Consider the following 14,555-nt stretch of genomic DNA (forward strand, 5'->3'; position numbering starts at 1 on the left):
TACCGGCTCTCTGCTGTCTGAACAGAGTACCGGCTCTCTGCTGTCTGAACAGACTACCGGCTCTCTGCTGTCTGAACAGACTACCGGCTCTCTGCTGTCTGAACAGAGTACCGGCTCTCTGCTGTCTGAACAGACTACCGGCTCTCTGCTGTCTGAACAGACTACCGGCTCTCTGCTGTCTGAACAGAGTACCGGCTCTCTGCTGTCTGAACAGACTACCGGCTCTCTGCTGTCTGAACAGACTACCAGCTCTCTGCTGTCTGAACAGACTACCGGCTCTCTGCTGTCTGAACAGAATAGCAGCTCTCTGCTGTCTGAACAGAATAGCAGCTCTCTGCTGTCTGAACAGACTACCGGCTCTCTGCTGTCTGAACAGAATAGCAGCTCTCTGCTGTCTGAACAGAATAGCAGCTCTCTGCTTGTCCACATCATGAACCCAGGGCTGACATGTTACATTTGAAGCAGCCATACTAAATAGCCTTATAATTAAATGTGGCGATCTATTAGGGCCCAAAGGCTATACTACCACTACAAAACAAATGGCATGTTTAACTGGTGTTTCTCTCCCATCACTGCCACTGGAACAATCCAACCTGTCAGATATTCACATTGTATTGAGTTTTCTTTTTCGTGTCCTATTCAAATGACTTATTCAGTGTTTCCAGTCATTCATTTTGAGTAATGAACACATTAATACAATCTCCAAATGGCTCCTCAATCACCTGAGTGGCTCAGTGGAGATAGAGACTGGTGATTGTCTTTGAGCAGAGCTCCCATATCCAGGCTGTAGAACTGACTCAATCACATAGCACGGCAATAACAAGACCATATAGACAGACACATAACGGCTATGGAACAACAGCCAACCATATAGATACTTTGAGCACAAAGAGAGGACAATACCAAAACACTGCTTACTTCAAACAAGTCTGTAGATACAATAGCATCAATGTGTGTTCTAGATGATTGAGGAGACTCTAACATCAGTGTCTGAATGTATGTCTCAGTACGGGTGACTAGCAGGTAGTCTGGAAAACAACACATAGGCTACTGGTCTCTGTCACACCCTCTTCTGTGTCACTCCTCCCATCTCGTTGCATAGGGCCTTCCATTCTAAAGAGTAGGGTGTGTGCAAACACAACTATCGCCATCTCTGAGCGCGTTAGAGTGATGCTATGGCACGGCCTTGTGGCCAGACATGGTGCTCTTCTCTGTGGGATGCAGAGGATGGGGGTTTGGGCAGATGAGATAATCCTTTGTTCCTCTCCTCCCTTCCGCTCTCCTCTCCTCCCTTCTCCTCCCTTCTCCTCCCTTCCCCTCCCTTCCCCTCCTCTGCTGGGGCTGTAAGCATTAGGAAGGAAAAGCCCTCCCCCTAGTGTCCTTCAGAGGAAGGTACACCTTCACTCCCATGAAAGTTATACCACCCATGTACCCACTCCTCCGCAAATGAAAAGTACATCTGTCTCTTGGAATATGGTATTATGATCCATATGTTAAGTTCTATTATTTCATGTTTCATATTCAAAAAGAGGAGACAAACATAGACGTAAACAACGCTCCCTCTCACAGTAGACAACACTCCCTCTCATAGTAGACATGTAGACAACACTCCCTCTCATAATAGACATGTAGACAACACTCCCTCTACTAGTAGACATGTAGACAACACTCCCTCTCATAGGAGTCATGTAGACAACACTCCCTCTCATAGGAGACATGTAGACAAAACTCCCTCTCATAGTAGACATGTAGACAACACTCCCTCTCATAATAGACATGTAGACAACACTCCCTCTCATAGTAGACAACACTCCCTCTAATGGTAGACATTTAGACAACACTCCCTCTCATAGCAGACATGTAAACAACACTCCCTCTCATAGCAGACGTGTAGATAACACTCCCTCTCATAGTAGACACGATAGTATACATGTAGACAACACTCCCTCTCATAGTTGACATGTAGACAACACTCCCTCTCATAGCAGACATGCAGACAACACTTCCTCTCATAGTAGACAACACTCCCTCTCATAGTAGACAACACTCCCTCTCGTAGTAGACAACACTCCCTCTCATAGCAGACATGTAGAAAACACTCCATCTCATAGGAGACATGTAGACAACACTCCCTCTCATAGTTGACATGTAGACAACACTCCCTCTCATAGTTGACATGTAGACAACACTCCCTCTCATAGTTGACATGTAGACAACACTCCCTCTCATAGCAGACATGTAGACAACACTCCCTCTCATAGGAGTCATGTAGACAACACTCCCTTTCATAGTTGACATGTAGACAACACTCCCTCTCATAGTTGACATGTAGACAACACTCCCTCTCATAGCAGACATGTAGACAACACTCCCTCTCATAGTAGACAACACTCCCTCTCGTAGTAGACAACACTCCCTCTCGTAGTAGACAACACTCCCTCTCATAGGAGACATGTAGACAACACTCCCTCTCATAGGAGTCATGTAGACAACACTCCATCTCATAGGAGACATGTAGACAACACTCCCTCTCATAGTAGACAACACTCCCTCTCATTGTAGGCATGCAGACAACACTCCCTCTACTAGTAGACATGTAAACAACACTCCCTCTCATAGTAGACAACACTCCCTCTCATAGTAGACATGTAGACAACACTCCCTCTACCAGTAGACATGTAAACAACACTCCCTCTTATAGTAGACATGTAGACAACACTCCCTCTACTAGGAGACATGTAGACAACACTCCCTCTCATAGTAGACATGTAGACAACACTCCCTCTCATAGTAGACAACACTCCCTCTCATTGTAGGCATGTAGACAACACTCCCTCTACTAGTAGACATGTAAACAACACTCCCTCTCATAGTAGACAACACTCCCTCTCATAGTAGACATGTAGACAACACTCCCTCTACCAGTAGACATGTAAACAACACTCCCTCTTATAGTAGACATGTAGACAACACTCCCTCTACTAGGAGACATGTAGACAACACTCCCTCACATAGTAGACATGTAGACAACACTCCCTCTACTAGGAGACATGTAGCCAACACTCCCTCTCATAGTAGACATTTAGACAACACTCCCTCTTATAGTAGACATGTAGACAACCCTCCCTCTCATAGCAGACATGTAGACAACACTCCCTCTACTAGTAGACAACACTCCCTCTCATAGGAGACATGTAGACAACACTCCCTCTCATAATAGACATGTAGACAACACTCCCTCTCATAGTAGACATGTAGACAACACTCCCTCTCATAGTAGACATGTAGACAACACTCCCTCTCATAGTAGACAACACTCCCTTTCATTGTAGGCATGTAGACAACACTCCCTCTACTAGTAGACATGTAAACAACACTCCCTCTCATAGTAGACAACACTCCCTCTCATAGTAGACATGTAGACAACACTCCCTCTACCAGTAGACATGTAGACAACACTCCCTCTTATAGTAGACATGTAGACAACACTCCCTCTACTAGGAGACATGTAGACAACACTCCCTCTCATAGTAGACATGTAGACAACACTCCCTCTACTAGGAGACATGTAGACAACAATCCCTATTATAGTAGACATGTAGACAACACTCCCTCTACTAGTAGACATGTAGACAACACTCCCTCTACTAGGAGACATGTAGACAACACTCCCTCTCATAGTAGACATGTAGACAACACTCCCTCTTATAGTAGACATGTAGACAACACTCCCTCTACTAGTAGACATGTAGCCAACACTCCCTCTCATAGTAGACATTTAGACAACACCCCCTCATATAGTAGACATGTAGACAACCCTCCCTCTACTAGTAGACATGTAGACAACACTCCCTCTACTAGTAGACATGTAGACAACACTCCCTCTCATAGGAGAAATGTAGACAACAGTCCCTCTCATAGCAGACATGTAGACAACACTCCCTCTCATAGTAGACATGTAGACAACACTCCCTCTTATAGTAGACATGTAGACAACACTCCCTCTACTAGGAGACATGTAGACAACCCTCCCTCTCATAGCAGACATGTAGACAACACTCCCTCTACTAGTAGACATGTAGACAACAATCCCTATTATAGTAGACATGTAGACAACACTCCCTCTACTAGTAGACATGTAGACAACACTCCCTCTACTAGGAGACATGTAGACAACACTCCCTCTCATAGTAGACATGTAGACAACACTCCCTCTTATAGTAGACATGTAGACAACACTCCCTCTACTAGTAGACATGTAGCCAACACTCCCTCTCATAGTAGACATTTAGACAACACCCCCTCATATAGTAGACATGTAGACAACCCTCCCTCTACTAGTAGACATGTAGACAACACTCCCTCTACTAGTAGACATGTAGACAACACTCCCTCTCATAGGAGAAATGTAGATAACAGTCCCTCTCATAGCAGACATGTAGACAACACTCCCTCTCATAGTAGACATGTAGACAACACTCCCTCTTATAGTAGACATGTAGACAACACTCCCTCTACTAGGAGACATGTAGACAACCCTCCCTCTCATAGCAGACATGTAGACAACACTCCCTCTACTAGTAGACAACACTCCCTCTCATAGGAGACATGTAGACAACACTCCCTCTCATAATAGACATGTAGACAACACTCCCTCTCATAGTAGACATGTAGACAACACTCCCTCTCATAGTAGACATGTAGACAACACTCCCTCTCATAGTAGACAACACTCCCTTTCATTGTAGGCATGTAGACAACACTCCCTCTACTAGTAGACATGTAAACAACACTCCCTCTCATAGTAGACAACACTCCCTCTCATAGTAGACATGTAGACAACACTCCCTCTACCAGTAGACATGTAGACAACACTCCCTCTTATAGTAGACATGTAGACAACACTCCCTCTACTAGGAGACATGTAGACAACACTCCCTCTCATAGTAGACATGTAGACAACACTCCCTCTACTAGGAGACATGTAGACAACAATCCCTATTATAGTAGACATGTAGACAACACTCCCTCTACTAGTAGACATGTAGACAACACTCCCTCTACTAGGAGACATGTAGACAACACTCCCTCTCATAGTAGACATGTAGACAACACTCCCTCTTATAGTAGACATGTAGACAACACTCCCTCTACTAGTAGACATGTAGCCAACACTCCCTCTCATAGTAGACATTTAGACAACACCCCCTCATATAGTAGACATGTAGACAACCCTCCCTCTACTAGTAGACATGTAGACAACACTCCCTCTACTAGTAGACATGTAGACAACACTCCCTCTCATAGGAGAAATGTAGACAACAGTCCCTCTCATAGCAGACATGTAGACAACACTCCCTCTCATAGTAGACATGTAGACAACACTCCCTCTTATAGTAGACATGTAGACAACACTCCCTCTACTAGGAGACATGTAGACAACACTCCCTCTCATAGTAGACATGTAGACAACACTCCCTCTTATAGTAGACATGTAGACAACACTCCCTCTACTAGGAGACATGTAGACAACAGTCCCTCTCATAGCAGACATGTAGACAACACTCCCTCTTATAGTAGACATGTAGACAACACTCCCTCTCATAGCAGACATGTAGACAACACTCCCTCTCATAGTAGACATGTAGACAACACTCCCTCTCATAGCAGACATGTAGACAACACTCCCTCTCATAGTAGACAACACTCCCTCTTATAGTAGACATGTAGACAACACTCCCTCTCATAGCAGACATGTAGACAACACTCCCTCTCATAGTAGACATGTAGACAACACTCCCTCTACTAGTAGACATGTAGACAACAATCCCTCTACTAGTAGACATGTAGACAACACTCCCTCTCATAGGAGACATGTAGACAACACTACCTCTTATAGTAGACATGTAGACAACACTCCCTCTACTAGTAGACATGTAGACAACACTCCCTCTCATAGTAGACAACACTCCCTCTCATAGTAGACAACACTCCCTCTCATAGTAGACAACACTCCCTCTCATAGTAGACAACACTCCCTCTCATAGTAGACAACACTCCCTCTCATAGTAGACATGTAGACAACACTCCCTCTACTAGTAGACATGTAGACAACACTCCCTCTTATAGTAGACATGTAGACAACACTCCCTCTTATAGTAGACATGTAGACAACACTCCCTCTCATAGCAGACATGTAGACAACACTCCCTCTTATAGTAGACATGTAGACAACACTCCCTCTCATAGCAGACATGTAGACAACACTCCCTCTCATAGTAGACATGTAGACAACACTCCCTCTCATAGCAGACAACACTCCCTCTCATAGTAGACATGTAGACAACACTCCCTCTTATAGTAGACATGTAGACAACACTCCCTCTCATAGCAGACATGTAGACAACACTCCCTCTCATAGTAGACATGTAGACAACACTCCCTCTTATAGTAGACATGTAGACAACACTCCCTCTTATAGTAGACATGTAGACAACACTCCCTCTCATAGCAGACATGTAGACAACACTCCCTCTCATAGTAGACATGTAGACAACACTCCCTATTATAGTAGACATGTAGACAACACTCCCTCTACTAGTAGACATGTAGACAACACTCCCTCTCATAGTAGACATGTAGACAACACTCCCTCTACTAGTAGACATGTAGACAACACTCCCTCTCATAGTAGACATGTAGACAACACTCCCTCTACTAGTAGACATGTAGACAACAATCCCTCTACTAGTAGACATGTAGACAACACTCCCTCTCATAGGAGACATGTAGACAACACTTCCTCTTATAGTAGACATGTAGACAACACTCCCTCTACTAGTAGACATGTAGACAACACTCCCTCTCATAGTAGACAACACTCCTTCTCATAGTAGACAACACTCCCTCTCATAGTAGACAACACTCCCTCTCATAGTAGACAACACTCCCTCTCATAGTAGACAACACTCCCTCTCATAGTAGACATGTAGACAACACTCCCTCTACTAGTAGACATGTAGACAACACTCCCTCTTATAGTAGACATGTAGACAACACTCCCGCTTATAGTAGACATGTAGACAACACTCCCTCTCATAGCAGACATGTAGACACCACTCCCTCTCATAGTAGACATGTAGACAACACTCCCTATTATAGTAGACATGTAGACAACACTCCCTCTACTAGTAGACATGTAGACAACACTCCCTCTTATAGTAGACATGTAGACAACACTCCCTCTCATAGTAGACATGTAGACAACACTCCCTATTATAGTAGACATGTAGACAACACTCCCTCTACTAGTAGACATGTAGACAACACTCCCTCTTATAGTAGACATGTAGACAACACTCCCTCTACTAGTAGACATGTAGACAACACTCCCTCTACTAGTAGACATGTAGACAAAACTCCCTCTCATAGTAGACATATAGACAACCTTCCCTCTACTAGTAGACATGTAGACAACAATCCCTCTACTAGTAGACATGTAGACAACACTCCCTCTCATAGGAGACATGTAGACAACACTCCCTTTACCAGTAGACATGTAGACAACACTCCCTCTCATAGTAGACAACACTCCCTCTCATAGTAGACAACACTCCCTATCATAGTAGACAACACTCCCTCTCATAGTAGACAACACTCCCTCTCATAGTAGACAACACTCCCTCTCATAGTAGACAACACTCCCTCTCATAGTAGACATGTAGACAACACTCCCTCTACTAGTAGACATGTAGACAACAATCCCTCTACTAGTAGACATGTAGACAACACTCCCTCTCATAGGAGACATGTAGACAACACTCCCTCTTATAGTAGACATGTAGACAACACTCCCTCTACTAGTAGACATGTAGACAACACTCCCTCTCATAGGAGACATGTAGACAACACTCCCTCTTATAGTAGACAACACTCCCTCTACTAGTAGACATGTAGACAACACTCCCTCTACTAGTAGACATGTAGACAACACTCCCTCTCATAGGAGACATGTAGACAACACTCCCTCTTATAGTAGACATGTAGACAACACTCCCTCTACTAGTAGACATGTAGACAACACTCCCTCTACTAGTAGACATGTAGACAACACTCCCTCTCATAGCAGACATGTATTCTTACCTTCCAGCACTGCTGACAGCCTCTCCCCCTCTCTGGTACGCCACTGAGAACAGAGAGACAGAGAAAGGTACAGACATGAACACCATAATCACAATCGTCATCAGAGTAACAGGCTTATCAAAACACAATAACATGGAGTGTGTTTGTCTTTCCTGTAAGCCTGTGTGTGTGTGTGTGTGTGTGTGTGTGTGTGTGTGTGTGTGTGTGTGTGTGTGTGTGTGTGTGTGTGTGTGTGTGTGTGTGTGTGTGTGTGTGTGTGTGTGTGTGTGTGTGTGTGTGTGTGTGTGTGTGTACTACATCCCGTGTGTAGATGGGTGGAGACTGTGTCACTGTGACAGGGTATGTGTGTAAGAGGATTAGGGCGCTGCACAGTGGTCTCCTGGCAGGCCTGGCGTGTGTTTGAAGCTCAGCATGCTGGAAGTTGGACTCTTTCATGGAGCTTTAAGCTGCCGGTGTGAAGGAGAGATAAACTCAAACTTTAATTACAAACTTTTCTCTGAGGAAAGGTTTAGAGCCTATTTGTCTCTCTCTCTCTCTCTCCTCTCTTGCTCTACTCTCTCTCAATTAAATTAAAATAAATAAACATAAATATAGGTTATATTTACAATGGTGTTTGTTCTTCACTGATTGCCCTTTTCTTGTGGCAACAGGTCACAAATATTGCTGTTGTGATGGCAAACTGTAGTATTTCACCCAATAGATATGTGAGTTTATTAAAATTGGATTTGTTTTGGATTTCTTTGTGGATCTGTGTAATCTGAGGGAAATATGTGGTTAGGAAGAGGTTAGGAAGAGCAGCTCAGTTTACACCTCTTTTTCTGGGCAGAGTGCACATAGCTTGTCTTCTCTTGATAGCCAGGTCTGCCTACGATGGCCTTTCTCAATAGCAAGGCTCACTGAGTCTGTACATAGTCAAAGATTTCCTCAATTTTGGGTCAGTCACAGTGGTCAAGTATTCTGCTACTGTGTACTCTCTGTTTAGGGCCAAATAGAATTCTAGTTTGCTCTGTTTTTTTTGTAAATTCTTTCCAATGTGTCAAGTAATTATCTTTTTGTTTTCTCATGATTTGGATGGGTCTAATTGTGTTGTTGTCTAGGGGAGCTGTAGGGTCTGTTTGTGTTTGTGAACAGAGCCCCAGGACCAGCTTGCTTAGGGGGCTCTTCTCCAGATTCATCTCTCTGTAGGTGATGTCTTTGTTATGCAATTTTTGGCAATTGCTTCCTTTTAGGTGGTTGTAGAATTTAACGGCTCTTTTCTGGATTTTGATAATTAGCGGGTATCGGCCTAAATCTGCTCTGCATGCATTATTTTGTGTTTTACGTTGTACATGGGGGATACTTTTGCAGAATTCTGCATGCAGAGTCTCAAATTGGTGTTTGTCCCATTTTGTGAATTATTGGTTGGTGAGCAGACCCCAGACCTCACAACCATAAACGACAATAGGTTCTATATGATTCAAGTATTTTTTGCCAGATCCTAATTGGTATGTCAAATTTTATGTTCCATTTCCTGTCATGCAAGGCCCTTGTTGCCTTGTCTCTCAGATTGTTCACAGCTTTGTGGAAGTTACCTGTGGTGCTGATCATGCCGAGGTACAGTATGTGTAGTGTTTTGTGTGCTCTAGGGCTACAGTGTCTAGATGGAACTTGTGTTCGTGGTCCTGGCAAATGGACCTTTTTTGGAACACCATTAGTTTTGTTTTACTGATAATCACTGTCAGAGCCCAGGTCTGACAGAATCTGTGCAGAAGATCTAGGTGCTGCTGTAGGTCCTCCTTGGTTGGGGACAGAAGCACCAGTTCATCAGCAAACAGTAGACATTTGACTTCAGATTCTAGTAGGGTGAGTCCAGGTGCTGCAGTCTGTTCTACTGCCCTTGTCAATTTATTGAAATATATGTTGAAGAGGGTGGGGATTAAGCTGCATCCCTGTCTCAACCCACGGCCCTATAGAAAGAAATGTGTGTTTTTTGCCAATTTAACATATATATATATATATATATATATACATAATAAAATAATATATAATAAAAAATAAAATATATATATATATATAAATAAATATACAGTTTAAGTCAGAAGTTTACATACACTTAGGTTGGAGTCATTAAAACTTGTTTTTCAACCACTCCACAAATTTCTTGTTAACAAACTATAGTTTTGGCAAGTCGGCTATAGTTTTGGCATGCACTTTGTGCATGACACAAGTAATTTTTCCAACAATTGTTTACAGACAGATTATTTCACTTATACTGTAACTCACTGTATCACAATTCCAGTGGGTCAGAAGTTTACATACACTTAGTTGACTGTGCCTTTAAACAGCTTGGAATATTCCAGAAAATGAGGTCATGGCTTTAGAAGCTTCTGATAGGCTAATTGACATCATTTGAGTCAATTGGAGGTGTAACTGTGGATGTATTTCAAGGCCTACCTTCAAACTCATTGCCTCTTTGCTTAACATCATGGGAAAATCCAAAGAAATCAGCCAATACCTCAGAAAACAAATTGTAGACTTCCACAAGTCTGGTTCATCCTTGGGAGCAATTTCCTAATGCATGAAGGTACCATGTTCATCTGTACAAACAATACTATGCAAGTATAAACACCATGGGACCACACAGCCGTCATACCGCTCAGGAAGGAGACACGTTCTGTCTCCTAGAGATGAACGTACTTTGGTGCGAAAAGTGCAAATCAATCCCAGAACAACAGCAAAGGACCTTGTGAAGATGCTGGAGGAAACAGGTACAAAAGTATCTATATCCACAGTAAAACGAGTCCTATATCGACATAACCTGAAAGGCCACTCAGCAAGGAAGAAGCCACTGCTCCAAAACCTAAAAAAAAAGCCAGACTATGGTTTGCAACTGCACATGGGGACAAAGATTGTGCTTTTTGGAGAAATGTTCTCTGGTATGATGAAACAAAAATAGAACTGTTTGGCCATGACGATCATCATTATGTTTGGAGGAAAAAGGGAGAGGCTTGCAAGCTGAAAAACACCATCCCAACTGTGAAGCACGGGGTGGCAGCATCATGTTGTGGGGGTGCTTTGCTGCAGGAGGGACTGGTGCACTTCACAAAATAGATGGCATTATTGAGCGGGATCGATTTGGAGGTGGAGGGTCCGTCATGGTCTGGGGCGGTGTGTCACAGCATTATCGGACTGAGCTTATTGTCATTGCAGGCAATCTCAATGCTATGCGTTACAGGGAAGACATCCTCCTCCCTCATGTGTTACCCTTCCTGCAGGCTCATCCTGACATGACCCTCCAGCATGACAATGCAACCAGCCATACTGCTCGTTCTGTGCGTGACTTCCTGCAAGACAGGAATGTCAGTGTTCTGCCATGGCCAGCGAAGTGCCTGGATCTCAATCCCATTGAGCACATCTGGGAGCTGTTGGATTGGAAGGTGAGGGCTAGGGCCATTCCCCCCAGAAATGTTCGGGAACTTGCAGGTGCCTTGGTGGAAGAGGGTGGTAACATCTCACAGCAAGAACTGTCATATCTGGTGCAGTCCATGAGGAGGAGATGCACTGCAGTACTTAATGCAGCTGGTGGCCACACCAGATACTGACTGTTACTTTTTTGACCCCCCCCCCCTTTGTTCAGGGACACATTATTCCATGTCTGTTAGTCACATGTCTGTGGAACTTGTTCAGTTTGTTGAATGTTTGTCTCAGTTGTTGAATGTTATGTTCATACAAATATTTACACATGTAAAGTTTGCTGAAAATAAACACAGTTGACAGTGAGAGGACGTTTCTTTTTTTGCTGAGATTAATGGTAAAAACTAGAGTGTTCTTTAGCTTTAGCGAGTCTTTTTTGTAGCAGTTCATCTCGTGTTTTCCCCAATGCCAAATTAAGAGCTTCATCCACACATTGTGGGGAATAACCTCTTCTTAGAAACATATTGCGCATCTCTGCTGCTTTATTTTTTAGATAGTCCTGAAAATGATTTGTTGGGGGGGGGTTCACACCTAACTCAAGTTGGGGAAGGGAGGTTCACACCTAGCTCGGCTATTAGACAATTTTTTAGTAAAGGCTGAATAATCTATTGTTCAGCTAACAAACCATTCTGCTACGCTTGTGAAGAACTAATGATAATACTTTTTCACCTTTCAACATGTTAAAGATTCCAATTGATAAAGTGTTTTTAGCCACAATCGGCCCCAACCCCAATTAATACATTTGGGCACAGTCGACAGCGTGCTGGACTTCGGGCTAGAATGTTGAGGCTTCAAAACCTGCTTGTTATAATGAATGAGTTTGATACACCTGGTATTGGATATGGCTGAAAAAAACTTGCTAAATAGCGATTTTCGTAAATTAACTTCTCTAGGATAGGGGGCAGCATTTTCACTTTTGGATAAATAGCGTGCCCAATTTCAACTTCCTTCTACTCATCCCCAGAATATAAGATATGCATATTATTAGTAGATTTGGATAGAAAACACTCTGAAGTTTCTTGAACTGTTTGAATCATGTCTGTGAGTATCACAGAACTTATGTAGCAGGCAAAACCCCGAGGACTAACCATTCAGATTATTTTTTTTTGAGGTCACTGTCTGTTCAATGAGTTTTCATTGGGATACTAGATTTCTAATCAACCTGTTTGCAGTTCCTACCGCCTCCACTGGATGTCACCAGTCTTTGGAAATAGGTTGAGGTTATTCCTTTGTGCAATGAAGAAGAACGGCAATCTGGAATCAGTGTAATGTTATGTGTACTGTTTGAGAGTTGCGCAAGACTAGAAAAGTATCGTTAGTTTGTTGTCATCCTGTATTGAAAACAGATAGACACGTCTTCAATTTGATCGATTATTAACGTTTACTAATACCTTAAGTTGTATTACAAAAGTAGTTTGAAATGTTTTGGCAAAGTTTAGAGGTAATTTTTGAGATATTTTGTAGTGACGTTGCGCAAATTGGAAGCTGTTTTTTTCTGGATCAAACGCGCCAAATAAATGGACATTTTGGACATATATGGACGGAATTAATCGAACAAAAGGACCATTTGTGATGTTTATGGGACATATTGGAGTGCCAACAAAAGAAATTCGTCAAAGGTAAGACATGATTTATATTTTATTTCTGCGTTTTGTGTTGCGCCTGCACGGTTGAAATATGCCTTTTTGAAATCTGACATGTTGGCTGGATTCACAACGAGTGTAGCTTTAATTTGGTATCTTATATGTGTGATTTAATGAAAGTTTGATTTTATATCATTTTTTTGAATTTGGCGCTCTACATTTTCCCTGGCTATTGGCATATCCCAGAGAGGTTAACTAAACAACAAAAATATATGCACAATCGTTTGTCTCTACGTTAACTGACATATTCCTCTCAATTGTAATTTTTTTACTTGACTTGTTATGACGTTATAACTACATACATTTGCTTCCCCGTAATGTTTTGTCAGCCATCTTTGCTGAAGTCACCGGGGACATGTGGCCTGCGTCAAATTCGTCATTGGAACCACTCGATATGATTGGTCATATAAAAACCTTGGGACCCAAATGCATAATGGGTGCTCTAACTCCCCCTTGTGGTGGTCTGGAGCAATGAAGCCGTGACACTGGGTACCTCTAAGTCCGCGGTGTAAGCTCGCAACTTTTAAAGGAGGAACCACTGTATATGTTTTTTACTGTTTGTTCTTCATCTCCGTTTTGGATAGATAACTCTTTTTGTTGCTGTTTGTTTTCCAATTTTCCCAGAAGTGGTTAGATTCTACGGATTCTTCAATTACATTGAGCTGATTTCTGATGTGCTCTTCCTTCTTTTTCCGTAGTGTATTTCTGTATTGTTTTAGGGATTCACCTTAGTGAAGGCTCAGGTTTTCTGGGTCTCTATGTTTTTATTTGGATAGGTTTCTCAATGTCTTTCTAAGATTTTTGTATTTCATCAAACCATTTTCCATTGTTGTTAATTTTCTTAGGTTGTCTGCTTGACATGTATAGATTTGATAAGGAAGCTGATAGGTCAAATATATTGTTTAGGTCTTCTACTGCCAAGTTTACACCTTCACTATTACAGTGAAACCTTTCGTCCAGGAAATTGTCTAGAAGGGATTGCATTTGTTCTGGCCTAATTGTTTTTCGGTAGATTTCCATACTATTTTCCTTCCATCTATAGCATTTCTTAATATTATTCAGTTGCTTTGGTTTTGATGCCTCATGATTGAACATAGCTCTGTTCAAGTAGAGTGTGATTTTTCAGTGATCTGATGTGATCAGAAGTGTCAGTGGACTGACTGTGAACACTCCAAGAGACTCTGTCTGGGTTGAGGTCAGTGATAAAGTAGTCTACAGTACTATTGCCAAGAGAAGAACTATAGGTGTACCTACCATAGGAGTCCCCTCGAAGCCTACCATTGACTATGTACATACCCAGCATTCCGATAGAGCTGC

General features: G+C 42.6%; 1 protein-coding gene across 3 annotated transcripts in view; it reads right to left on the bottom strand.

The window, feature by feature from the left end:
- LOC139548284 (roundabout homolog 1-like) overlaps positions 1 to 14,555 on the bottom strand; it is a 407,179-nt gene that overhangs the window by 32,362 nt on the left and 360,262 nt on the right. For all 3 annotated transcript variants that reach the window (XM_071357866.1, XM_071357867.1, XM_071357868.1), the window contains one exon: positions 8,143 to 8,185. In XM_071357866.1, coding sequence (XP_071213967.1) covers positions 8,143 to 8,185 — 43 coding nt within the window. The remainder of the gene's footprint in view (positions 1 to 8,142; positions 8,186 to 14,555) is intronic.

This window comes from Salvelinus alpinus, chromosome 21 (genome assembly GCF_045679555.1).
Source record: "Salvelinus alpinus chromosome 21, SLU_Salpinus.1, whole genome shotgun sequence".
NCBI lineage: Eukaryota > Metazoa > Chordata > Actinopteri > Salmoniformes > Salmonidae > Salvelinus > Salvelinus alpinus.